Here is a 27,657-nt window from a genome sequence, read left to right on the forward strand (position 1 = left end):
ACACAAAACTCTTGAATCCACAGGCACTGTGTTTAATTGAATCAGTGTGTAATTAAGTGTAAATAATTAACTTGCCAAAGTGCCACAAGACATGGGATGCATCTAAAAGAAACATTTGGGTTTAAAGCCAAAGCTGGTGATGTCTAAAAACGTGGCTGCAATCGTCCGAGGCAACAAGACCATCGATTTGGTAAGTTTTGTTTAGTATACTAAACATATATGCACTGTAATTTAATATAACATTTATGATTCAAATAAGCTGATGTTTATAAATTTGATTAATTATATGCAAAAGGTTAAAGCTGTAATGGGAAACGAGTTAGCCTACTCAGTCCGGTAACAATAGCCTATATTGAGAGGAACTCTGCCTACGTTCTCGTGTTACGCTTGGGATAGGTAGGCTAGGCTAAACGTCTAACAAAGCTTTATTTTGCTTTAGGAGAATTGGAAAATTCCCGAACTTGGACCTAATGGTAAGATGTCCAGTTTGGTTGAAGTTGGGTTTTGTCAGTGTTTTCCCGTTAGGTTAATGCAGGGGTTCCCAACCTGTGGTACGCGTAGGTTTTCAGGTGGTACGCGAGTAGCTTCCGTTATTTTCACAAAAACTAGATGCGCCCCGAAATGACTGTCGATGCGCTGTTAGCAAATTTACACCGCGCATCGATCGATTGGTGGACAGTAAACAAACACAGAACCTCATTAAAATTAGTTGTGGTGCTTTAGTGTTGTTTGAGTAGGTCAATATTATTCTTTAGAATAAACTATGGTTTGATCAAATTAGTTGTTCCGCAAGAAGTGGTACGCGTGGCAGTAGGCCTACAGAGCGTCCAAGTAGTAGGCCTACGAGATAGTAAAAGGTTGGGAACCCCTGGGTTAGTGTAACATAAAAGCAAATTGCAGATGAAAGTACACAAATAAACAAGTTATTGAACTGATGATTTCTGCATATAGCCTAATGTGATAATCAGAATTAAGCTTTATTTTAAAACAACTCCTGTTTATTGTATGTTGCGCAAGATTTCCATAAAGCATTGTCTGGGCAATGCAACCAAAAAGATAAAACTGGTTTTTATGATGTTGTATTTGTATCAAGTAAACCACGTTAGCATTTTTGACACTGACAGTGAAAAGACTATGACAAAAAAAATTAAAATTTTGCGTATTACAGACGTTTTAATAGCTGTGTCAGCGGTGGGAATTTGTGGATCTGACCTTAAGTATTGGGCTTACGGGAAATGCGGAAGGTTCAGTTTGGACGGGGTTCCCATGGTGATTGGGCATGAGGCTGCTGGTGTTATTGAGGAAGTTGGCCAAAACGTAAAAACGCTGGCTGTTGGCGACAGGGTTGCAATTGAACCTGGTATATCGTGCAAACAGTGTGATCACTGTATATCAAAAAGATACAACTTGTGTAAAAAGATGAGGTTTTGTGCAACCCCACCAGTTCATGGAAATCTGTGCCAGTATTACGTTCACGATGCGGACTTCTGTTTTAAGTAGGTTTTAAGGGTTCTTTTAACCTTTTCGTTTTTTGGGGTGGCTGATCCATTATAGAACGTTTGAACTGTATGTCTATTTGTAAGGGTTAAACCCATGAAAATAGCTTTATGTAACCAAACCAGTCGTAAAAAGTAAATGATGTAGGCCTACTTTCAAAGCCCGTATATACCCGTTGCGAAGTTTCCTTATTTTAAAAGAATAGCTGACTTTTTGAATTCAGAATGCCTGAAAATATATCCGACGAAGAAGGTGCAATGCTTGAGCCCCTGAGTGTGGCCATTCACACTTGCAGAAGAGCTAATATCTCAAAAGGAAGTCACGTGATTATATTTGGAGCCGGACCTATTGGAATACTTTGTGGGCTGGTTGCAAAGCAACGAGGAGCCACACAAGTGCTGACAGTAGGTAAATGTCCGGTAAAATTTAATCTGGTTTACTAATTTGGTGATTTAAATAATTAGGTTTGCTAGAAATCTTGTCTCGTGTGACCCTAGTCGAGTCGATCCTAAACTTCGTTTATATGTATCCAGTTTGCATTAACAACAATTTTAAATGTGCCCTTTTTAAACATATTTTACCCAGATATTGATTCTCATCGCTTAAAAATCGCCTCTGAGTTTGGTGCTGCCGACCTGACCTACTGCGTTGATAAGTCTTTACAAGATGTGGCAGTTCTTGCCACAGAACTGCAAACCATTGCCAACGACGACGGTTGTCATGCTGCTCTTGAGTGCAGTGGTGCTGATATTAGTCTCAAAACAGCGGTCCACGTGAGTAATTTTGCTTTTTTTGTTTGCATTAAGGAGTTCTAAAAAATAGTGTTTGTGTAGGTTTGTCGGCCTGGTGCATCTGTGTTGTTAGTGGGAAGAGGATCAGCGGAGGTTCCACTTCCTATGGTTAAAGCTGGAACATTCGAGATCGACATCAAGGGCATATTTCGTTACGCAAACACGTAATCTATAACTATACCAGCTAACCGAGAGTACTTTTGTGCCTACAATGTAGGCAGGCCCTACATTTTGTTGGGGGGTGGTCTGTTTTTGCAACAAAGGCATCGTAGCCTTTTTTTCTGAAAGTGCATTAAGGCCAAATCGGTAAGTTTGGTCACAGGACCGAACAATTCGGCCGAAACTGGCATAGTAGTTTTCGTGAAACTTAAATTTTAAAAAGGCTTTCGCGTCTTACAGATAAAAATGTAATTCGGCATATCCATGGGGCGCGGGAAAACGCCTTGCGTCAAAAAAGTTTGAAAACCACGTTTTTGTTTACCTCTCATTGTATAGCCTACATTCAACAGATATCCAGAGGCAATTGAACTCGTGTCGTCTAAAGCAATAGACGTACAACGTCTGATTACTCACCGTTTTGATTTGGAATCTGCAAACGAAGCCTTTCTCACTGCGAGTGATCCCCACCAAAGGGCAATCAAGGTCATGATCCGCTGCTGAATAAAGTCATGTCGATAATTTGCATGTTTTTATTGGCGTTAGTGCGAATGGCGTCAAAGAGAAGAGGGGGAACAATCGCAAATAAAAGTTTTGATTGTGAACAAGAATTGCACGAAGCACGAACTATAGCCACTACGCACTATGCTCAATACGCGTTTCCTCGTTGCTTAGGTAAAGTTAATTGAGAGACTGATGATGCGGCTATGTGAATTACAATGCGACAAGCCGGAATCAACCCACTACACATACAGATTAATTATTGGGGACCCAAAATTACTACCACTGGCTTTTCAATAGCAAATTTTTTGCAAAACGTTGAAACCACACTACAGCAAAATTCGGACGTCATAAAAGCCAGCCACAGTCCGTATATTTTAGATCGAGTGATTAAAAGGAATGAATCAGTAACGCTTGTTAATGAACTTGGAAAAGTCGGAATCATCATACCAAAACTAAGCGTGACGTCAGAGATCGAAAAAAATGTGCGTAATAAACGTCACATCAATTTCTAAATCAAAAAGAAACAGTCTGAAACAAATTAGAGAAAAACACCCCAAAAGATACTGATATTCAACCAAGGAAATTTTGAACAAAACAATAGCGCCCAGTGCGCTGATCCAAAGCCACAAGCACCGTCCGTTCGACGCAAATTCGCCGCGCTACTGCGTCGTACCCTTGCGAAGTAGGGAATAGCCTAACATATTTCTTCGTTCAATGTCTCACACCTCTTGTTGGCCGCAGAATATGAATGCGTGCTGTTCTATGCAGGTGTGCAGGACGTCCCTGTGACAGGTTTTTGTGATTCCCGCCATTGCGTTGGCGCTGTCCACTTCCGGACGAAAGAGTGTTGGCCACCAACAGATTGCTAGATTTTCAATCGACATTTTGTTTTTGGTCTCATTTTCGCCGACACTGCAAAAAATCGCATTAAGGAAATTAAAGTAAAGAAGCATTTTTCTTAATTTTTTACTAACATTTCAGTGCATTTCTGCTTTGACTCAATAAAACAGTAGGAACCTTAACGTTAAAGTTGGCATTCGTTCCCAATTCCCACGGATATAAACGTTAGTGAAATGTAACAAAACAATACATGATTCATAATAATAGAACTTGGCAGGTGTTAATGCTCTCATTTAAATATTGCAATTGCCCAGCAGTCGTCCCATGGCTTAAAACCGAAATACACGATCTAACGCCAGAAATCTTGCTGATGCCTGGTGAGCAAGTTAGCAAGCATTTTTGTCATAACAAAACGTTTTTAGACATATCTCTAAAACGCATCTTAATCAAAAAAAAGTATTCATATGCGTCTAAATTCTATTTTACATATTTGATAATGCTGGTAATGAATTATTAAAATGTTTCTTTTATGGTGACGTCTGTACGACAATCAATCATTTAACTAAAGGGTGCTCCGATAATGTCAGGGCAATTGAACAATCAAGCGTCTGCAAATTTTGTGAACCATTTTTTAGCCAAAAGGATCGATTAACGCGTCTCGCGTTTTCCCAAAAATGTCCCGCGCACGTCACGATCATTCATGTCGGATGTGGGTTGTGTTATGCGAGTTTACTGGCACGTGAGCGAGGCTGAAAAATAACATCCTACTATTTTCACTACCACTGCAACATCGCATCCTCGCCCGCTATGACCGCCTCCATTGAATCAAAATCCACAAATACCAAATGTGATACGTTGAATAGTTTATTCTTTTTGCTTGTAACGTATATATTAAACGCAACATCAGTGTCGAACTTATAGTAATTCTTATCCACACCAATTGTTATGTTTTTAATACTAAGTTTGTATTGAATGTGTAGCTTTGAAAATGTTTTCTGTTCATGCCTTGTGCTTGGGGACGTTTGTTAATTTTTTTGATAACAATAATTTAGCCGTTTACAATAATTTATTTTGACGAAAGCCTTGCATGTCAGAAGGTATGGAGAAAGGGTCAATATTTGAAACGTAAATCCACTGCAGCCTTATAAAGTGGTCACTTTGTACATTTTTTTTCCTTTTCGACTTCCTGGGACTTGTCCAGGAAAGGATATCGGATAGTTGTTTGAACAACTTCAATCGCAATTAAGTCACAACACTGGCAGCGATGAAATGGGGGCACGGGTTGTCGCTCCAGGATTCCTACACAACTATTTCCGATCATGTAGCTACCCTGCCAAATACGCACTTGCAAAACTTGGCACCTAGTCAACTGTCACGCGAGGCGATTGTTACCTAAACCTGCGCTTTGGAAGGTTTCGTGAAATATCGCAGCATTACAGGTCAAATTAATATTCAAGAAATGTCATTCACTGCCAGTGCACATGGCGAGTAATTCTTTGTAAAAATGTCACATTAAATTGGTTGTGAAGATTAAGCTGGCTTTAGAGGTTACGACAATGTACGAGGTCTATAAAACTGGTAAAAGTTTGGCAGAACTGAATGATCATAAAACACATGCACTGTTGTGGAATGCCTTACTTTTAGTGAATAAGTGGGATGGACCGGCGCGCCCCTTTTCAAACCAATGTACTGAATACCTCATATGCTTAGGCTATGGCAAATAAGTCACAATAAATTACGCCTAAATTGTTGGTACCCTTGGGTCACTGCAGTGATAAAAAATGTTATGAACGTAATGCAAAGCATTTTAATAAAAATAGCTCTAAAACACTTACTGCTTGAGGTGGGCACAGAGGAATTTGAATGTGGCGTAATTGGAGTAAGGAAGTTTGCGGACGACACCACGCACTGAACATAGTTGCAGGGAACGATCAGGCATTTCTGTAAAAAAGATACTTGGTTATTTCCATAAACTAACTGTTAATATGTTTTTAAGAATGTAGGCAAAAAAGAGTTCTGGGTCAGACTGGTTGTTCGGATTTGTTTTCTTTTAGTTGGGTTGGGTTTTTCGATACATCTGGCGTCCCGTTTGCTTTTCCGAATTTTATATTTTATACTATGGTGCGTGGTAACTTCATGCGTCGTACATTCCCTACATCCTCGTGCAAACTTGTTACCAAATTGGTTAATTTTGCATTTTAAAAGTCTGACTGGGCTTGAAAATATAGGTATTTCCAATTACCAAATAAGAACATATCATGTATTTTTATCTTTTCTCACACAACAATATTCCCACGCGGGGTAGGCTAAACAACAGAAAGACATGCCATGGAAATACATTCTTTCGTTTGGAGACAGTCTATTTTTGTAATATGCATTTAAAGACGAGTGCACGCTAACGACAACAGAAACTGATCCAGACTCACAACAATGACGCATTTGCGGAACTTGGCACTACACTTTGATGAGATGACGTAGTTTGTGTTGTCATATTCTACGTCACTTCTTTGTTGATGAGTCAAGTAAAAAAGTGATTTCAATGAATATGCGGCCCATTTATCTGCTATAGGACATTATGACCCTATACGTGCATGATTTAATTAGGAAAATGTACTCCTGGATATATGCAGTGAGGCGAATCTAAAACGTAACCATGGAAACTTGCGTGTGTTAAATGACTAATTCTAGTGGTTTTAACTGTATGTTATAACTTACTGATAGCTTCCTCCAACTCGTCGTGGAGTTGATAAGGAATAAGCGGGTCCGGCAAGTTCTTGTGTCCGAAGAACCACGTGACACAGCCTGCTACAGTTGACACTGATACCTCCGAAGGCACGAACTCGTAATTGTTATCTGAAAGGAAAAATTTACGCCATAAAGTACCATCAAATGTTACAAAAACAAGGTATCTAACTCAATCATCAGAACCATTATTTTAAGTCAGACAAGGTGAAGCACAAAACAGCCTGAGAATTCAAATGTGAAAAGCGCTATATTTCGATAAACCTTCTTGCTCTGATTTCGTGTTAGTGACGCACCCAAACACAAGGTTTCGGTTGGCTAAATTGTTATGCCAAACACACCCGTATGTTTCTATTTCGGTTCAGCCAGATGTCCTTAATCAAAATGACATAAACCCAAATATGCAACAAACAAGCTCAATCCCTTCCAAGGTTACATTTTAAGCTTCTGTTCGCCCACAAACCCGGACATAACGGTTGTCTCACATAAAACCAACGCATATACAGAGTGGCAGTGAGACCGTTCAACAGAAGACAACGTAGGATTTTTAAAGCCAAACGGAAAACACAAACCCACGTTTCCGTGTCAAAGCACAAGTGGGTGGGATTTCTGCATAATGTGCACCAACAGAACTGATCATCACAACATTGCGATTATCTTAAAGACTTGTGGCAATTTGTGTGACGAAAAGTCAAGCTAGTCTCAACAAGCAAAACTGCTCCGATAAATTTTTTTTAACACATATACAAGTTGATTTGTGTTTACAGTGCGGTGCTAATTGTGATGGTTGATAAAGGTTGCACAAACATGGGGATAATTTTGAAGCAATTCATTTTTAACACATAAGCATTTATCTGCAAAATTCTTGAATATCGAAAAGTGGAAAGTCGAACATTTGAGAGTAAATTTTGCATTGCTTCAAAACTATGCCCATGGTTTGTGTAACTCTCAAGCTGGTGTGGTGATGACCTTCCAATGCTTTTAATGCTAATGAAACAGAGTTCCAAAGCATAGGGACAAAACTACGTGACAACAGCTGAGGGTCGCATGAATTGTCACAAAAAAGATTTCACATAAACCCGCATAAGCGCAAATCAGTTGGCGGATGTGGTAAATGTCCTATTAAAAGGTGGGGTATATGGATATAACGGAGTGTTTTTAAAAATAAAACATTAAGAAAGTTGTTTTCAGATTATTGCGCAGGCACTTCTTATGATAAATACATCACACAATAGTCTTTGGCTCACCACGCAATGTTCATTCACAAGTCTATTTTAGTAGCACAATCCTATTCCTGGTATATTTATATTTAACACTATTGTTTAAACAACGCAACTGAAACTTAAAGTTCACTAAACGGCAACATGCAGTCGCAGGGCATTTACATACAGTTATGTGCAAATGCAAATTTTCTCAAAGAAACTGTAGCTAAACCGGTGTCATGCGGTTCCCTGGCGGTTGGATTAGGGGCAAACTTGTATTTGCATAGTTGCCGAAACACACTTTGGATGCCGTCCGCTGTTTAAATGCAAGGTGTTTTCGGACCTTTTTAGGAACCATTGCTATAGGTTCAAGCGTTGTTAGTGTAACTCAGGGGTCACCAAACTACGGCCCGCGAGGTCATTTCATCCGGCCCGCGACCACATTTTTTGGTTTGTCAAATCGCATTGATAACTTTGTAACATTTAAAAATTGATCTACTTCTTACGAAAGTTTTCCTGTCGCGACATGTAGAATTGATATTACCTTGTTTTATGGGATTACAACACCCAGGATTGACCCAAAGCCAGTTTGTTACGTCACAAACAAGACTAAAAGTGTTAATTGTGCGCAAACCATTGCTTTCTTTGGTCACTTGTGACGTAATATACAAGCGTTGCTTGTAAGATGAGACTAACTATGCAATTTAATAGTCGCATCACCAGATTTTAATGAGATTATAGAAAGACCATATCTTGGCGCCGCTATCAAAATCGCCTTGCGGTCTAAGTTCGCAAAGACGGCGCTAGGGCATGTAAACTATCCGGCCCGCACGAATTATTATTAAACTATTATTAAACTTATCCGGCCCGCAGTGAAAAAAGTTTGGTGACCCCTGGTGTAACTCATTGTTTATGTTTATTGTATTTTTCGACAATCAGGCGGCAGTCCGAGAACTGAAAATTGCCCTTTGTCGTTCACGGGATTCGAACCCAGGATACTCCCGGGGACGAAACCGGATCAGGTTTTGTACATGGGTCATGCGCGCCAGACCATTCGGCCAAGTTTCGCTCGAACTCATTGTTTATTGTAGGTGTAACATCGTTTTTGCCGTAGCCGCTTTGAATTTGTCATAAGTAGACAGAAATAGTCACTTACACTACTGTTGTATGGTGACATATACATCATCTGTTGAAACTTTCAGCGTTATGTGACAAGAATACACAACGAGAGGGTAAGAGCTGTAGTTGTGTGAATTAACCTAACGAAGCTTGTTCACGAATTTGATGCACTGCCAATTACACAGGTTATACGCCGTTTGGGGGGAAAATGTCATTTTAAGTGTGGCGCGCTGATATATAATTTCTGCACTGTGGAGATACATGCGCCAATGTTCCTACGTTCATTGACCATTACTTACTGACAGCACGTCTTAACAATGAAAAAAAATAAGAACGTGCATTAGCACCTTCACCTTATGAACCAAAACGGTCAGGGATTTTTCATGACACCATCAGACAACTATTGTACCAAAACATACATGTCCACAGTGTGCTTGATCCACATACAGTCAAAAACGATCAAAAATATTAACTAAAGTCTTTAGTATTTTGGATTGCCCAAAATATGCAGGACAACAATTGTGCTAACTAAAATTTTCTAGTAAAAAACGCTAAAAAACGTTTTACCTTCATCAAACTTCTTGATGAGCATTTCCCGTTCTTTGGAGTTGGCCGGTATTCGATATAATCCTTCGGTGCAGAGACCTTCAGATAAAAAAGAAACTATTCATTTTTGAAAAATTCGTGTGGACATGCGCAGTTTGATTTAACTTAAAATTTTTGGCCACAAACCAATACAAAACATACTGTGCATTTCTGGCAAAAGGTATCGTAACTACTAAATTGTATTTCTAAACAGGTTTTTATTGTCATAGTTTTTATGTTAACATTAAATTGGTTGATGTAGGTTTCGCACTCAATCAGAAATAGGAAGTCCCAAAGTCGAAATCCTTATTACACAAGCACGTGATCCCCTACAAAATCTGGTAAAACGCAACTTTGGCGCAACAATGGCAGCGTTTTTCGTTAACACTCGTGGCGGTAAATGACGTAGAGCAACCGCGTTACGAACATATTAGGAAAAACCTTCACTGCGGCTTCTACGTCACAAACGAGCGCAGACGCAACAATTGCTCGCATCAAGTGTCAACAATGGGTTACAAGTGAGGCGCAAAGAATGGCCGATGCGCTCGAAAAGCGGTCACGCACTAGCGAACGGAAGTCGTGACGTCAATAATGTCAATCATGAATTTCTTGGGGAAAGTTTTTTTGCCTGGGTTTTGGGTTGTAAGACCAAACATTTCTGTTCAAACGATACTGTTTGGAAGTTTTGGTTGATTTTGCCATCCACTTTTTCTATCTGTTAAATTTACTGTTGTTGCTGCACACAAAAGGTGTGCTAAACCCCACTTTTTAATACGTTGACCAACGCATACTGCTCTACGATTTTTACGAACATGAAAATGTAACAGTTTATTTGATCCAAAAGTAGCAAACGCTTCGTTGACCACTGCTGGTCTAATCCAAAAACTGCTTTGAAAAGGGAACCACGTGTCCAGGTTCTACAAAACGTCGGAGAGCCAAAAGGCCAACTCAGACGTATAAACCAGCTTTAATACCGCAAGGAAACCACAACCACAGGCATATTGCAACAAAACCTCGCAACCAAAAGTTTTAGGAACTTTGGAAACAAACATACGCCGGGTGATATTTTTTTGCCTAGCACACTCGCTACAATGCTAACATAAGTTGTTTATGCAATCTAACGTTATTTTGAAGAAATCATTTCAAAATAATGGTCTTTTTAGGTATTTAACAAAGACGCAAACTTCGATCAAGCTTACCACAGTCTATCAAAGATCTTTAAGCCATTTCTCTTCGATGTACAGTCTCATTAAGAAAACAACATTGACCGTTATCAGTCACTTATTCCCCTTGTCTGGTCTCACACGCCGACACAGACGCGCTGACTCACCGTAGTTCTCAATAAATCGGATGCACTTTTCGACAAAGAGCGGTATCATATGATTGAGGCCTTGAATGGTGTCGTCCAATCTCTTGTTGAAATAATCCGACAGTGTATGTTTGTTGCCAGTGGCCTGTGATGTAGGTGGAGGTCGATTTTTCCCTTTCATTTTCATTCGCATTTTCTGTTCTTTTTCCTGCAAAAAACGCAGTGGTGAAAACAAAACCACAATGAGTGTATATTACGGTACTGTAAAGCATATAGTGCAAAAATACACATTTTAGAACATGAGAGTTAAAATACAAATCTTTGTCTAATTAGAAAATCCCAGGGTAAACAATTTATTAGTAACACAATCAAATATTAAATGCAAAAACGTTTCATGCGGTATGAATCATACCAATGGGCATGTTGCAGACTTGTGCAATAGCTTGTTTTTCAACAAAACAACTCATAAATGTGCCAAGTGTGATAGAAATGATTCTAAAACAACTGTTTGTGGGGTAACAAATTTGAAAACAAATGTGTAAGATCGTCATAAGTATTTTTTGCTTGTTTTATGCTACTCACTGTAATCTGTGCATGCATTTGAGTTGGTTGAAATGTCCACGTCATTCCAATAAATTTTATAATTTGATCAATACACACAATATCATCTGTCTATCTGTTTGGAACACACTCATTTAAATCTCTGCATAATTTGTCTAAATAGCTCTAAATAAATAGTGCATTGAATCAGATCTGCTAAACTAAACCTCAATTATTTGACATAAAACTCACATACACTTAAACAAAAGTGCGCATGTGGACTTGTAACCTTCCAGTGAATTGACTGACCTCCGCTTTTATGCAACAGAAATGAGCACAGATCTTCCCCCATAAAACTGTGAACTAGGTTAGTTGGCTTGCCCCCAAAATCTAGACACCTGATTTGTTCTCTGGCCTTGGGGCAATAAATCAATGGCAAGTGAAGAAATGATACATAGACATTCACACACCATTAGGTGCACAGACACTTCATCTCACCTAAAGAGAAAAGATACCACAAAAGCAAAATTCCATGTCGTTTATTCTCAGATTTCTTATCTTACTTATGGTTATTGTTTGCCAACCTTTTATGCTGTTTTAGTCAATCCAATTGTTTTGTTATTTTAAAAACATACTTTTGCTAATCTTAACCACATTCTTTCACAAAACCCTCAAGAGACCCAAGCCTCATTCACAACTGCCTAAACAAATATTAATTTCCCTTGGGACAAGTGAAGACAGCTAACCGTTCTGAACTTTGGGGAGAAATAGTTTAAAGAGTGAAAGATGTCTGAGTCAATCACACAACTGTTTAGCCCCAGTAACATAAGACAGTGTATGGAAGTGAATCATTTACATAGGTTGACTGATGTGTCCATCATGGGTGCAACAAATTGTCAATGTATGCTGTTACCTGACACATGATTTTGATTTTTCTGTTTTACTTGACATGTCTAATTTCATGAATTATTTTTAATCATAATCTACATGCATAAATTCTAGTCCTTCTCTGAGCATTACCTGCAAACATCTTTAAACACTTAGGAAAAGAAAGTTGAGATATTTCAAGACTGAAAGTTGCAAACTTATGTGGCAAGTACCACTTGTAATGACACTTTCGCATTCTGAAGTAAAATTTATATTTACATGTATAATATTGAACAGTTGCAGTACCTATAATAAATTTACATATTTATAGAATAAAACAGTTGAAGTGTCAGTTTTTAAAAACCTGAAAAAAACAGCAGTTTTTCCCATACCCCCACCAAAAAAAAAAAAAAAGTATAAACTGTATGACACTTTAAAGATTGACAAACAGTTAACAAACTGAAACTTGTGTAGAAGCTTAACTTGCGAACCTTCATGTTCTGATCTTAATTATGTTAACTTACCTGCAGATAAACATAGTTCACGAGAATCTGCATATGTTTCATTTCGCTTGAGTCATACATGATTGACTTGATAAGCATTTATACTTTTTAGCGCTTGTCTATATTGGACAAGCAAATAAATTAACACCTACAATTGTTTTACTGTAACAACAAAACCTTGGTTTGTTAAAATCCGACAAAGCTAAAAAACTGTCAGAGGCTTACTACTAGCAAGCAGACTGAAAGTTGCGTTAATGCACACAGACTTACTGACTTGATGACAAATGAGATGTCGACACATGTAGGAAATCATAATTAAAAGAAAGGACATGAAGCGACTGTCTACCAAGCTTTGCCTGATACCACCAAACTACTGCACCTACGCATATGGCTGCACTAAACCTTATAGGCGACAAGCATAACAGACAAGCCAACAAAAACGTAACAATGGCAGGATGTCGGTGGGTTATTGCAAGCCTCTGGTTACCTCGCAGTTGTGATATTAGCTGGACCCGGCCTGACTGCTTTAGAGACAATCGTATTCATTCGGGAACAGAAAATAGGAAAACACATTGTATCAGAAACACGACACCGTGACAAATTTAATCACTATTGACCTGTTCCATACCTCGGTCTATCACTATTAAATTAAATACTAATTTTATCCTGATGACAACAACAATAAAACCTTGGCTATTCTTATCCTCCTCATGGCACAATAAAACTGATTTATTGTTTTGAATTTGCCAACTAAGCTAAAACATCATTAAGGATTTTTGCCTAGGCAGCACAATCGAAAAAGGCTCACATTGGCCCTTGCAAAATGACCTACTGTGTAGGAAGCAATCGCCTCATACGACTTCCCCACTAAATCCACGTCAAGACGACAAAATTAGTCCATAGTAATTCACACACAACTGGACTGCTTCAGTTATGATGTCACCTGCTATGGGGTGGCACTGCGTCATGTTCTAAGCTGCAAGTCGGGTAACACTGACATGACGCACACTTTGAAATAGCACTTAGTAAGTACATAGCAAAAGTCCTTAAAAGTGCGTTGATTAATAGTTAGATAAAACAGGTGCCACAGTGATATGTAAAATACTACAAAAGTTATGTTCTGAAGTCAGTTGGTAAATCAAGGAAGCAAGCAAAGGTTTTGTCAGAAACATTTCCATTGTAGACAAAAAACTTACTTTTCCTTCTTTTTTGCGTTTTTCTTCCTCCTTTTGCTTATGTCGCTTTTCTTCCTTGGGTGTGTTGCCATGGTAACTTGGCATAGATGACGGGACAGAAGGACTTAAATGAAGTAAATCTTCATGACTTGAAGCAAGGCCACGTTTCATGGCACCCTGGAAACAACAAAAACAATACCCAATAAAAATGTTTTAACAGCATATAGTTATAGTAGTGTTTGAATATTTGTAACAGTAGTGTTTAGAAAACTAATTGAAACTGCAAAATTTAAAAATAAGGCAACACAGTACTGTGGCATGTAAAAAACACATGCCATCTAACACTTGTAACATTTGTATGCAGTTTACATGAAACTTAACACACTTTAGATCAGTAGTAAATATTCAAAGTGGCTTACAATATTCTCATTTGGAACAATGGCCAAAAGGTCAGCAGTTGAATGACGAGATGGTCGCAAAGTTGGTGGGGGTGTTTGGGCAAAAGTTGGGGTCGAATCAATGTCTACACTTTTTAATGGTTGGCGCTTTCCATTTTTAGTGAATTTTCGCCCAAGTCCTGAGGATGTGATTGCAGATGAGCGTGGAAGCTGCTTCTGACCAGAGCTCCTGTTGTGACAAAAAGATTCAAACTTTCACCAAGAATGCAAATATCTAAACTAAGAATGTAAGAGTTAACCTTTGTCACCTAATTGACATCCAAATAGTTTTCACAAGAAAATAACCTCAACAAACGGATTTACCTAATAATGGTGCAAAACTTACCCAGGCTGCAATGCAATCTTTACTCCATTTGCAGTAGGTGTTGTGACAGTGTTAGACTTTGTCTGGAACGCTTCCGGTCCCACAGGAAGCACTTTGAGGCCCAAATGTGTTGGGTCAGGTCTGGGCATGTCGAAATACTCCAAATTTTGTTTTGGGAATTTGTCACTATGTTTGCTTGAAGACTGAAGATCCTGCAAGCTGCTCTGATGCATAAGTCCTGCATGTTTCACCTGAAAAGATTTTTGAAATGATCTTTTAAAAAGCTACGAATGGATCAAAAGTTAGAAAACTAGGGAATAGTTATCATGCATTTTTTGTTAGCTTGACACATGTCAGATGTGAATTTTACAGAAAGTATTGAATAAAAAACTGTATTTACTACATCTTTTATATAGGTTTTTATTTAGTTTTTACAGGGCATTTCTTAAATTAACTTTCATACCCCTTTTGCTACAGCATATGATTCAAACCTAACATTGCTGTCAACACAAATTTAAAGTCAGGTATGCTCCAATGTGGTCTTAAAACAAAAAAAATGTCTCACAGGTTTCTTTTTAATTCCAACTTCAACTGCATGCAGAAGTTCTGGCCTCAATTTTCCTGGTTTAGGTGTGGTTCGCAATGCAGAGTCAAATTCATAGTCAGGCATTTGCTAAACAAATAAAGTTTGAAATTTCTGCAAGTAATTGCAAAATAGTGTTGTACAGACTTGAATTACAAAAAGCAAATATGCATGGTCATAGTGTATCTATCAAAAACAACTCAAAAAAATAATTTTCAACTTGGTAAATACAAAGCCTGACTGGATACTCCTGAAAAATGCAGACAATAAATGTAACTTACCTCATTATCAAGCAGGCCTGCAGTTGGACTTGTTCTTGGAGTTTCAGGTTTGTATTCGTCACTTCCAGCTAAACATAAAACAGTTTCAACCCACAATACTGTGCTAAGAATACTTTCATTCTAATTGTTCTTAAAAAGCAAAGTTTTACCTCAATAATATGAGTTTCAATCTTTAACTACATTTTTTCTTCCTTTTCAAAAACAGTTACCTACTGCCTGAGTATAGTTCACAATATCTTAACCCCAAAACAATTGATTTTACTTTCATGTAACAACTCACTTGACCAAGTTGAGGCCGGAGTGGCGTGACCTGGATCAGAAATTCCCTGGCTTTCTGTATAGCTGCTCTGTGATGAAATGTTGAAACGCAAAGTGCTTGGTGGTGTAACGATGTTTTCAGTGCGAGGTGCCTCATACATAGACTTGACAGGGAGATTCTCAACGCTGCTGGACTATAAAAGTAAAGAACTTGTGTTATTAGGAAATGTTAAATATTAACTTTCATTATTGGTTGTAAAGATGATTTCATCACAAGGTGGGAAAATAAACAGTGTTTAAATAGGGTTGGTGGGCATTTGTATTGTCAAAATTGTGGTTGTTACCTTTTACCCAACACAAAAGGAATTGATTTTTATGATTCTAAAATCGGAACTTTATCACTACACAACATATGCAGTTTAGACGAATACATGCAGTTTATAACAAAGTGAAAGTCTTTTGGTAGCAAATAGTTGACTGTTTATTTTGGTGTGTTTCATTTTACAGCCCCACTAAAGGCTACATGAAATTGACAAACTTGTGAAAATAGTAATACAATAACAAAACCACGCCAGGTGGGCCAGTGTCCCTGTTTATCAAAATATACCCCACAGTTTTTTTCTCATGTAAACTTGATTGAAATAAAATTATATATTTACCTTTGTTTCACTAACTCTTGAACGTGATCTTGGAGCAGGTATGGGAAGAATTGATTCCTCATCCATTTCTTTTAACTCCTGGTCCTCCTCCACAATAATTCGACTGATCCTATAATGAAAAAGTGTGTCTTTAACAGAGTATGTTGAGACTTCATTAAGGGGGCATTTCTGCATGGTGTGATGGTAAATTTATTGACAAAATCCTTTTTCTACAAAGAACATAAAACAATGATAATTTCATGAGTTTTGTGCTAAAGCTTTTGTTAGTCTAAAAACACATAAATTTGACTTAAGCAGCCCAGCATAGTAGTAAAATTACTTCGTACATTTTACATTTACACAAACGAAGCATAACGTTTTCAATGAATCTAGTTCAACCGTGGTTAAAAGTCATGGTCAAACATTGGGTAGTCTTATTTCTACATGACCACCATTGCTTACTGCCTTATGCCAATGTTTGCTTAATAAAGAGCAAACACCTGCGATTTCATGGGAATCTGCCCCTATATGCACACATTTAATACTGGTGCCTACTTAGTAACTGTCCTCACAGGCATGTTGTTTACCTGTGTATCGCCTCGGTATTTTCCTTGTGTTCCCAAGCATCTTTGAAGAAAGTGCTGTAAACCTCTGTCTGCCTCTTGTGGCGCGAAGAGGCACTTACAAACTTGGCTTGAAGTTCATCAGCAAGAGCGTTGCCAGCGACAACCAACTGTCTTGCTTCAGTGTCTTGACGAAAGAAGGCAGCAGCTGCTGGTTGCTCTTCATTTGGTGAAACACAAAGTATCAGTGATGGATATGCACTGGCTGTGTTGGTGGCAAAGACCTGCATAATATGGTGTATGTTAAGTTTAGCGAAATAACACTGCGTTTTAATATTTTTTTTAGCTGATAACAACATTTCAAAACATAACAGTACAACTGCTATTTTTGTGTCTGCTTTATTGCCTTTGTTGCTTGATAACAACTTTGTGTTTTAATTTATGTTATCACCCTGGTGAAGATGTCTGACATGTAACGTCTAAACATCTACTTGTTATATCTAGAAGGGTGGCTTAGCACATATTGCCCTTGCATATACACTATAACACATATTTTCTACACTTATTTTGTATTGGGTCCCATATCATCCATTGTCTTTTATAACCTTGGTTGTTTCTGCAAGCAAAAACTCATGGGTCCCCCACACATGCAAAGTTGTAAATAATACATTTCAAGAGATAACCATGAGAAAGTCAGGTGTTGTAAGGTAAAACACAGTGATCAGTACTGTGCATAAATAAATATGCTATATGGAGTACAAACTAATTAAATTCAGTCCATTCATACATTTTTGAAGGTTTTTCTATTTTATGGTCTATCTGAGAAAAAAAGTGGTAAATAGTGAGAAAAGCTCCTATAACACAAATCAGTGCATATTGCACATGACTGTTGGGGGCTAGTGGAGTAAATAATAGAGCTACAGGGCTAAACACAAGAATTAACACCTATAAATGGTGCACTGTACAAGCTGTCCAAATTTCATTTAATTCAGACATAGTTTGAAAAATTGACCCATTTTGGGGGGCTAGTGGGGTAAATGCTGGGGCGACAAAGTTGAACATAACAAAAAACAACTATAAGTAGCACACTCTATAAGCTGTCCAAATTTCATCCAATTCGGACAATGTTTAACAAATTCACCCTTTTAGGGGGCTAGAGGGGTAAATATTGGGGCTACAGGGTTAAACACAACAATTGAAACCTAAAAATGACAAATTATACAAGCTGTCAAAATTTCATCTAATTCCGACATCGTTTAAAAAACTCACCCATTTTAGGGGTTAGTGGGGTAACTGATGGGGTTCAACACCCAAAAGTATAAAATATGAAATCACACCCATTCACCAGTCATGTAAAATTTTACCCAATTCTGACAATGTTTAAAATTTTGACCACTAGAGGTGTTATTAGCAACATTCGTCAATTCTTCTGACGTCATAAGGCTGTTAACACCCCTCTAACTGTCAACTGCAAAAACATCCACCAAACAACCCACAAACACAAGTAACATATGTCTGGTTGCCTTTATAACATCACACTAACGTTTGTGGTGCGCACCAACAACATTTTACATTTTGGGGGCTAGCGGGGTAAATACTGGGGTTATCACGACAAACGAAGCAGATGGCACATCTACATAACTATATCTACCATCTGTGAAAGTTTCATCCAAATCCATCAAACATTTCATGGCAAAAGAGGGTGGACAAACTTCAGGGAGGAAAGAAAAAAAAAAAAAAAAATCGAGTAAAATCAAGATGTGTCCCCTTCAGGCAGACTTGGACAACTAGATAATTCTAGTTGTCTAGTTGGGCAAATTAGAGCAAAATGGCGGTAATTCTAGTTCTAATCTAATTTAGAATTATCGAGTAAGCTCTAATTCTAATTCTAATCTAATTCACAGTTTTCCCAAAATCGCTAGTTTGTCCAACGGCACTTTTAGGCATGTGATCTGAGCATGCATTTTTTAACCAAAGCGCACAAAACCATGCAATTAACAAGACCAAACTACATCACTGAAACACATTTATCAGTGAAATTTGGCACATATTTATATCGGTTCCAATTACCCGATATAAACGGCAAAAATGGATTCGAATCTAACTGGATTCGAATCCAAAGGATTCGTTATTCTACCTTGAACATCCCTCTTTCAGATGCACTGAATTGTATTGTTTTAAATGTGCAAATCTACAAGTTAAAATTTGAAACAAACTAAAGTTGGTTGGCTTAAATCTAATTCTAGTTTAATTTCTAGATTTTGAGAAACTTCTAATTCTAATTCTAATCTAATTTGCAAAAAAAGGAGATGCTCTAATTTTAATTCTAATCTAATTTGAAAAACCGAAAAAAAATCTAGTTGTCCAAGTCTGCCTTCAGGGAAGGGGACCCATAATAAAAATTGCTGCAAGAGCTACATATTTGTTAATAACAGTACAATTATTATGGGTCCCCTTCCCTGAAGGGGCCACATATTGTTTTTGTCCGTATTTTTTTTTCTTTTTTCTTTTTTTCTTTTTTTCTTTTTTCTGTCTAACGCTGGCTTGTGAGACCCGTTTGGTCAAGAAAAAGTGCTTGAAATTTATTGAAATTTGGACATATGTTAGATATTAATCCAAACTTGGTCCACCTGAAGTTTGACCCCAAATTACCCAGCGGTTCACCCACAGGCCCCCGAAACGTAAAATTTTTAACGCTCGTTTGTAACGCTCGTTTGGTCAAGAAAAAGTGCTTTAAATTTATTGAAATTTGGACACATGTTAGATATTAATCCAAACTTGGTCCATCTGAAGTTTGACCCCGATTGACCCAGCGGTTCACCCACAGGCCCCCGAAACGTACATTTTTTAACGCTGGTTTGGTAAAGAAAAAGTACTTCAAATTGATTCAAATTTGGACATATCTTAGTTATCAATCTGAACTTGATTCTCTAGAAGTTTGACCCCGAATGACCCAGCGGTTCACCCACAGGCCCCCGAAACGTAAATGTGTCTAACGCTCGTTTGGTCAAGAAAGACACTGTAGGCAGAAGTACCACGAGAGTAACTCACTGGTTTACGATAGCGGGAGGGCTCAGCTTGACGTCGGACAGACGTTTTACGAGACGTCGTTTCAGTGATTAGAAATCAGCTGTTGTGCACAGCAATGCTATGTCATTTTATTAAGTTATCACTCACGTTTTTAGTTTTGGCGAAGGTTTTACACCTATGACGTGATTTAAACCTAATAACCGTGCTTCGGTTTTGTATATGTCAAGAAAAACTTTGTTAATCGAAGTAAAGATGAAAAAGTTAACTTGACTTTTTTGCCAAATAAATGTTTTTTTAAATGCTCGTTGTCAGGTTGGCCGCCGCATGATCACGGGTTACTTAAGGTCAACTAGTAGGTATTACAAACACAGTTCAGACCTTTCTTTCGTCATAACGTAGCGTTTTTTTGACAATCAATTTAGGAGTCAATACTCATGTATAAATTAGGCTTAACAGTATTGTTGAACACCAAGGACGGCGTGCTATTGAAAACGGTGTCAAAAGTCAAACAGTCGTTTGGCGTGTGCACACTGAGAGGTTACTACAGGTCAATGGTACTTGTTTTGCAAAACAAAGTTAACTGAAAAACAATTTGTTATGTATACACTTGTAGCAAATTGCTTTTTAATTTAAAGTGTCTGTAACACAACTGTTACAGCTTTCTAAAAAAAATGTGTTCAAAATCCGACCTTGGACGACAATATCTGGGTCAAAGCAAGAGATTAGATTAAAGTATTTGTTACGTTTTTTAATGTTTTTGTAATTACATGACAATAAGAGTGCAAAAAGAATACGAACAATTTTTTTGTTGGGTTAATGCTTTCTAAAAATTTGTCCTTAAGAATCTAAAAATCACCGCAACATTTGTTTACTGTAAATCTGCACAAACGCACGTGTGGGGACCCATTTGTTTTTGTTTACAAAAACAATCATATGTGTAGATCAAATGATGTGTATAGTAAATTGGTAAATATCGTATAGAATATATAAAATGGAAGTATATCAGAAAGCCACTCTTCTAGTTTAAGTAAAAGTTTGGTTTACCTTCATAACAGACAGAGAGCTCTTCCGTTGTGTATCATAAACCAAGATGAATCCATGTATGGGATTTCCTTGGCTCATTAGATTCCTAGCACTTTGATAAGATGTCAATGTAATGGCAATTCTCCTTCTTTTTGTTCCCAGGTAGGTCACCACGACAATTGCATCCTCGGTTTCTTCACCTTCAATAATTTCTTGCCCAGCATCGTGAAATGAAGAGTGATTTAAAAGAGGGGCCAAAGCTACCTCTGCAGTTGGTAGATCATCTGTAAAATATAAGGAATCAGTTAGTCAAGATCAGTTATCAGTTACTTTATAAATAGGACACCTTCCAAAAACTACTTGCACAAAGACATTAGTCTTTAGTGTTTAGTTTTCTTATTGAACATGGTGTTACAGTTCATCTGTTTGGGTCAAGTTGGCTAAATCCAACAAAATCTTTGCAATTATGGTCAAGAGTCGACAAAAACATTTTATATGGTTGGAATAAACCAAAATTACCTTGACGAGTGCACATAATGATGCGAAGATCCGGAGATTCCATCCCAGGATCTATCCCTAAGCCTCCACCAGCTTGTTCCAGATCAGCAAAACTATTTCTTCCACTTCCAGCCCTCTCCTTGATTCCCTCGATCAGTGATCGCATTGCCATGATGATCTGGGAGTCATGGAAACGACGGTTGTAGGCATATTCAGGTTCCAGCACATCAATAAAAGGACACCCAATGCGAGAAGCAAGTCGCTCTCCAGCATCTCTTAATTGGTGGGTCTGAAATAAATGTAAGGGTTAAATCAATATGCACTAAGTCGTGGCAAACAATATTGGACTTTTTACAAAAGAAGGAAAGATTTTGTGTAAAATCTGCTCTGACTAAAAGTATTACTACTTTTGTAGCAATATGGTTTACCTGTTTATCACTATCTGCATAGCATGCAAGCAATATTGATATGGGCAGGCCTTGAAATGGTGGTGTGTGATTTGACTCGAGACTTGGCACAACCATCTTCTCTAAGCTCTCTTCAATGTATCTAAAGTAGACAAAAATATGGAGGAAACATGAAGAGTAACATTTTTGGTTCACACAAAAACACAAAAATTTTATTTGAAATGTAGCATATATCAAACTGTGCTTTTACAGAAATCGCCAAAAACCAACATGTGCTCACTACAGACAATAAACCATAGTATATATCAAATGCACTACTTGTATTTACATAAAAACAAAAAATTATTGATTGTTTCAGCAACATGAACTTTTTTAATGCAACTTCATGTTACAAAAGACCTTTTTAAACATATATAAACAGTTGTTACAGAATGTTCCAAAGAAAAACAATGGCTTTTAGGCAAGCACCCATAATCCCTTCCCTGGCCATGTACTTACCGCAGAGATTTTATGGTTGAATAAACGGCAATGCATCCATGCGGGGAGAATGACAACGTTTGGAATGTGTTGGATGGAAGAGTAACATCCCCACAAATGGGCCTGAGACTTAAATCATGAACACAACCATCTAATTTGTACTCTTCATTAGACAATGGTCCAACCTGTAAAAAATTTCAAGTAGAAATGTTTTCGGTATTTTGATTCATGTTCTTGCCTTAAAAAATGCGGAAAATGCATGTTTTTCCTATTTTTTTTACCACCCAATTAAGATGCAGTCAGACTAGGATATCATCATTCCATAGAAACACATTATAACTGACAGAAGTTTGACTAAACAGGTTTTATGTCAGCAAGTTCTTGCCATGCTCCAAACCAATTTTACAGATAAGACACCCTTTGAGATTTTTGCCTAAAAACTTAAACATAATTCTCAACCTACCGTTATCTCATTAGCAAGATCTTGTGACAGTCCATCTGCTCCCAAAAGGACAATGTTTAATGTCTTCGAGTCAGGTTTTAGCTGCCATCTAAGGGCAGGTGGAAACAGCTGATCCTCTGTATTTTTGCATGGTTTTAAGGCCCGTTGAGCATTAAGTGCCTTTCCTAAACACCTTGGCCCCCAGTTGTCTGTTGGGGGGTAAAGTGCCTCTGTGATGTGGCGAGTCAGAATCTCCTCTCGCTCCTTTTGTAGCTTTGCCATATTAATGTATCTGCAATGTACCAAATAATGTTGGTAAATTGTGTGAAAGCAATATTTAAAGATTTTTAAATTTTGACTGCTTTTTATGTGAAGTACATGTGGATGTGCATTCACACAAGCTCCTTGAACACTTAGAGATTTATTTGCCGCACAGTATCACATATGCTCACTGAGATTTAAAATATATTACATAGACTTTCGAAAATTTTTTAATCAGTCAGAAACATGACATTTACCTTGGGTCTTCTTTTAAAGCATCATTTATTCCAACTCTCGTTGTATTGACAGTGGAAACAAATATTTCTGACTTTTCAAACAAAAGCTCTTGAAAATCTTCTTTAGCCTTTTCCATAATTTCCGCCTTAGAAACAAAACAAAATTGCGAAAAGTCCAGGTAATGGTACCATAAAAATACACAGATATTTTTGTTTTTAGTGACACAACAAAAATAGATCACTACCTGGAATTGTTCATAAATTGACGATAGTTCAGTTTCTGTTATTTCTGACAGAAACTCGTATTGTTTGAAGAATTTTACAACATCACCCCATTCTCTACCTGGTGTGACCTGTGTATCAAAAAAAATCAAATGCTTAACTGACATTTTAAAATGGTAAAATGTAATGCTAGTGTAGAATTATTAGATCAGCAATGATCGTTTAAAATGTCACTTGTCTGTTGCTACTAACTTGTAAAATTCACACATAAGACAAATTTAAGCTAACATAATGATTAATTAGACTATAGTATCAGTATTTCGGAAATCTATCTTATTTTTTGTTGTTAAAATTGAATTTGAGATTACTGATGTTTTGTTTAATCATGGTAAAACAAAATTAAATGGCTAAATTTTGGGTTAAAAGTATACTTTTTCAATACATTTTTAAACCACTTGGGCAGAAGCACAAATGCATTATTTTTTTCAATTCAGCACATATTTCATTCCCAACAAAAACAAATTTTAAAAATATTAAAAAGGGACAAATAACAATGCTTCAATCAGATATAAAACCTGTAAAACCAACCTAATCAACAAGCACTTTACAGGATATTCTTTCCTTAAAACAAATTTTATCAAAGATTTTTATATATCATCAACCTTTTTAAACAAGGGGTAAATCAATAAAACTGTCTAAAAATATCACCCATAACCATCAACAAAAATGGCAAAAATGAACATAGACTGAAACAAAAAGGAATAAAATACCAAGCAAACAAAAAAAATGAACAAAAAACTAAAATGGGTCATGTGACCAAACTTGCAACAGTAACTCACCTTTACTATACTTTACACAACAAAATGCTCTGCAATGGTTAAAAATTAAAATGATTTCATGAATTTTCGTCAGATAAATCCATGTGTTATTGCTTGTTAACTGTGACAATTAGGAAACTTCTTACACATTTCCTAATATGGTTTTACCATTGCATTGTGTCACTAAACTTTAGGTCCTCAGTTAATATAATAAACCTTATCACACCTTTACTAAATAAATTTAATGAAAATGCCTTCAATGAAAGCAGCTCGAAAACATGCTACAGTTTCTTTGAGTTTAGATAACCATCATGGGCGAAAAATCACAAACACAAACATTTCATAAAGGTGAACCATTTGACACATACACTCTATAGCTCAAACTTTAGCATAACAACAAGAAAATGGTACATAATATCAGTATTTGGCCAATGCAACTTTTATCATATCAGTTATGACTCATAAAAGTGATCAGTTGTCAATAGGTTGTGATTGCAGACATTCTGCTTTTTCAACATGCCAAAATTTGAATCATAGTTCCTGTATGGAACAACAATAAAAGCATTGAGCAGAATTATTGCTATGCTTGCATGTTTTTGGAGAGCAGCAGCATAGCAAGTTTAAAGAGGTATTGAGCTTTTGTCTGCTTGGAAAGCAAATAAGACTATTGGAGTACGTTTTTTTTTTGGTTTTACTGCAAGTATACTTTAACACTTTCAGTGCCGCTCACAAGTACTCAAACATGTGCTTAGTGTGAGCTTTTGTTAATTGTTTCAATTATTGAGCATTGTCCTGTCTACTTTAAAGCCTCTATAAAATCACTGACGAAATACAATGAAAATACTGCTACCACACTTTTTTTCGAAAACTTTTGACGGAGCACTATATTTAAAACTTTTTTTAATGTAGATATTAATCAATGCAAGTATTTGCAAAACCTTCAGTGCAGCAACTACAGCACAAATTGCAAATTCAGTATTATCAAAAAGTTACCTGAGGAGATTCCACCAAAAGGTCTCGGAACTGTTTCTTTAATTCCAACCTGTGTTGTTTTGCTTCCAGCTCCTTACGATGAATGTCAAACATCCTTTCTGCCTCGGCTGTCTGAAGCAATTCGAAAGGGATTCTCCTATCCTCCAGAGAGGACATGTGCTCAGTTTCATACCATGGTAAGCCTGTTCCATAGATGTGGAGCTCTTCTGAAGGTATAATCCAACTGCAGATGCAAAAGAATTTTCTTAAAAAAAAAAAATTAAAAAAAAAAATTTTTTTTGCAAACATATCGTTCAATTGTAAAATATTGTCTATTTTTTTAAAAAGCACATGTATGTAGCTAAAGTAAAGAATTAAGTTTCGCATTTTTCTAATCTGTCATCAAATTTTATGTGTTGTCACCTTAATGTTGTGTGGTTAAACTTGTCATTGTGTTAGGCAAGTGGATAAGACATTAGTTTGCGCATAGCAAATGTACATAGCTAATAAACCAAATAAATAAAACATAGGTTGAAAAACAAAACCACACCTGACCAGAAAAAACAGCAATAAAGGGTAAAGACTATTGTAAGTTCTAATAGCCCATAAATACAAGTATGGCAGCATACATTCATGAGTATGATTGACAGCTTGGAGCAGGTGTAACTTGGCAGCAAAGGCTAATTTTTGAAAGTAGTACGATAAGATGGAAAACCGGTTGTTATCACCTTGCAAGCCTATTTACATTATGTCACTCTTTCATTGTGTCATGTGGGTTTGTTCACTATATAAAACCACTGAATCCTAATTATGCAGTAAAAAACATGCAAAAATGGCAGTTTCAGTCTAGACCTGTAATATGTCTGCCATGGGTCATATTTATAAACTAACAATGGTAGTATAAAGTCACCAAGCAGGAGGCCACAATTGCCCCTAGGCAAGCTATATTATTACCAGCTTAAAGTCTGTTCAAATTAAAGTTAGCAATATTGCCATGTTATTGTGTGGCCACAATGCAATGATAAACATACTTGCTCCACATGCATACTGCTTTAGCAACCATAAGCTGTGATAGATAAAAGCTGATATTTGTCACTATACCCTCTTGTTTGCAGAAAATCATTACAAGAATATTTTGCAATACAATGAAAGCTTAGAAAATTGCAATATGTGTGATAAGCAGTATTTTGTAATCATGTCATAGAATTACGACAGAAAGTATACTGATTAGCTATTTGCCTACCTCTCGAACTTCGGACTCCTCGACATGGCACTGACAGTGTCATTCCACGTGTTTCTAATTGCTGGGGCATCAGGCAATATAATTTTCAAAGCTCGTGGCAGGTAACTGAGATATTTTCCCTGCAACTCCAAACAATAGTTGTTCTTCAAGTGATTTACATGTTTCCGAAAGATTTTGGAAGCAGCATTCTTGCCTAAAAAACAAAAATATGTTGGAATTGTATAATTGCAGACTGAAACAACATCCTCATAAAATAAAAGGCTGGAAAAAAACTTAAAACAATACACTTTGCAACTTCAATACATAAAGCACCCTCATTCTTTGTAGATCCCCAGTCAACCTGAAATTGTCCAATTGTAATACCTTCTAGTTCAACAAATTGACGATATTGTGTTTCATTTTCCAACTTCTGTCGGGCAGTTTGCCATGACTCATGATAATCTTCCACTTTGTCCTCCAATAGTTTCTCCAACTGTTCCTTTGCAGCTTTAAGTATATTTTTTCTTACCTGAGCAGCATCGTCAAACGATATGATCTGTTTAATCAGATAAATGGTTACCTTTTTGTATGACAAGTAAATGCTACATTTTGAAATTTTTTCATGAGAAACATGTGACTTTACCTTCGACTTGGAGCGACTTTTATCGATTAACTGAGCCAGATACACAAAAGCCAGGGTGACATTGATATTTTCTGATGCAGATGTTTCGATTACTGGCAGAGCACTGCTTTTCTTTCCTTGTGGCGAGCAGGCAAATTTTTCAGCCACAGTAATAAAAGCAGTTACTGCCTCGTCACATTTCGTTAACGCCAAAACAACTGGCTTTTTAGTCTTGGCAACATAATGATGACAAGTTTGCACAAACCGTATCTAAAAAAATAAAGAGCATGTTATACAAAAAGTCATATTACTGATTTTTGGAAGTTATATCGTCACATCTGTGGAGAAAACGCCAATATAACAAAACAATAGAGAACGCGGAGTTTCCATTGTGAGAATTCCATTGTTAAGTTTCGCTTTAAAGTGCTACTGCACACAATAGATTGTCAGATTATAAATGTGGGAAAGTAAACAAAAAGCAGTTGTGCAAACAAGGAAACTAATATTCTTTG

At 37.1% G+C, this 27,657-nt stretch overlaps 2 protein-coding genes across 2 annotated transcripts in view; one reads left to right on the forward strand and one right to left on the reverse strand.

The window, feature by feature from the left end:
- Positions 1–3,055, forward strand: LOC145215460 (sorbitol dehydrogenase-like). The gene is made up of 7 exons (XM_080084164.1): positions 1–190; positions 440–473; positions 1,169–1,496; positions 1,721–1,905; positions 2,083–2,270; positions 2,331–2,452; positions 2,798–3,055. The coding sequence occupies exons 1-7, from the start codon at positions 140–142 to the stop codon at positions 2,946–2,948; spliced, it is 1,059 nt and encodes a 352-aa protein (XP_079940290.1). The 5' UTR covers positions 1–139; the 3' UTR covers positions 2,949–3,055.
- The window catches only part of LOC145215439 (rho GTPase-activating protein 5-like), a 26,884-nt gene continuing 2,190 nt past the window's right edge, over positions 2,964–27,657 (reverse strand). Inside the window, exons 5-28 of the mRNA XM_080084144.1 lie at positions 27,167–27,415; positions 26,908–27,079; positions 26,545–26,737; positions 25,323–25,545; positions 23,535–23,642; positions 23,311–23,435; positions 22,814–23,084; positions 22,372–22,535; positions 21,895–22,015; positions 21,488–21,755; positions 20,990–21,252; positions 16,940–17,199; positions 16,374–16,482; positions 15,737–15,908; positions 15,457–15,524; positions 15,158–15,265; positions 14,614–14,843; positions 14,250–14,457; positions 13,852–14,007; positions 10,767–10,953; positions 9,419–9,496; positions 6,504–6,641; positions 5,624–5,729; positions 2,964–3,860 (exon numbers count right to left, since the gene is read on the reverse strand). Of these exons, the coding sequence (XP_079940270.1) occupies positions 3,668–3,860; positions 5,624–5,729; positions 6,504–6,641; positions 9,419–9,496; positions 10,767–10,953; positions 13,852–14,007; positions 14,250–14,457; positions 14,614–14,843; positions 15,158–15,265; positions 15,457–15,524; positions 15,737–15,908; positions 16,374–16,482; positions 16,940–17,199; positions 20,990–21,252; positions 21,488–21,755; positions 21,895–22,015; positions 22,372–22,535; positions 22,814–23,084; positions 23,311–23,435; positions 23,535–23,642; positions 25,323–25,545; positions 26,545–26,737; positions 26,908–27,079; positions 27,167–27,415 (4,170 nt within the window). The 3' untranslated portion in view covers positions 2,964–3,667. The remainder of the gene's footprint in view (positions 3,861–5,623; positions 5,730–6,503; positions 6,642–9,418; positions 9,497–10,766; positions 10,954–13,851; positions 14,008–14,249; positions 14,458–14,613; positions 14,844–15,157; positions 15,266–15,456; positions 15,525–15,736; positions 15,909–16,373; positions 16,483–16,939; positions 17,200–20,989; positions 21,253–21,487; positions 21,756–21,894; positions 22,016–22,371; positions 22,536–22,813; positions 23,085–23,310; positions 23,436–23,534; positions 23,643–25,322; positions 25,546–26,544; positions 26,738–26,907; positions 27,080–27,166; positions 27,416–27,657) is intronic.

This window comes from Phallusia mammillata, chromosome 1, assembly GCF_965637545.1.
Source record: "Phallusia mammillata chromosome 1, kaPhaMamm4.hap1.1, whole genome shotgun sequence".
Lineage (NCBI taxonomy): Eukaryota > Metazoa > Chordata > Ascidiacea > Phlebobranchia > Ascidiidae > Phallusia > Phallusia mammillata.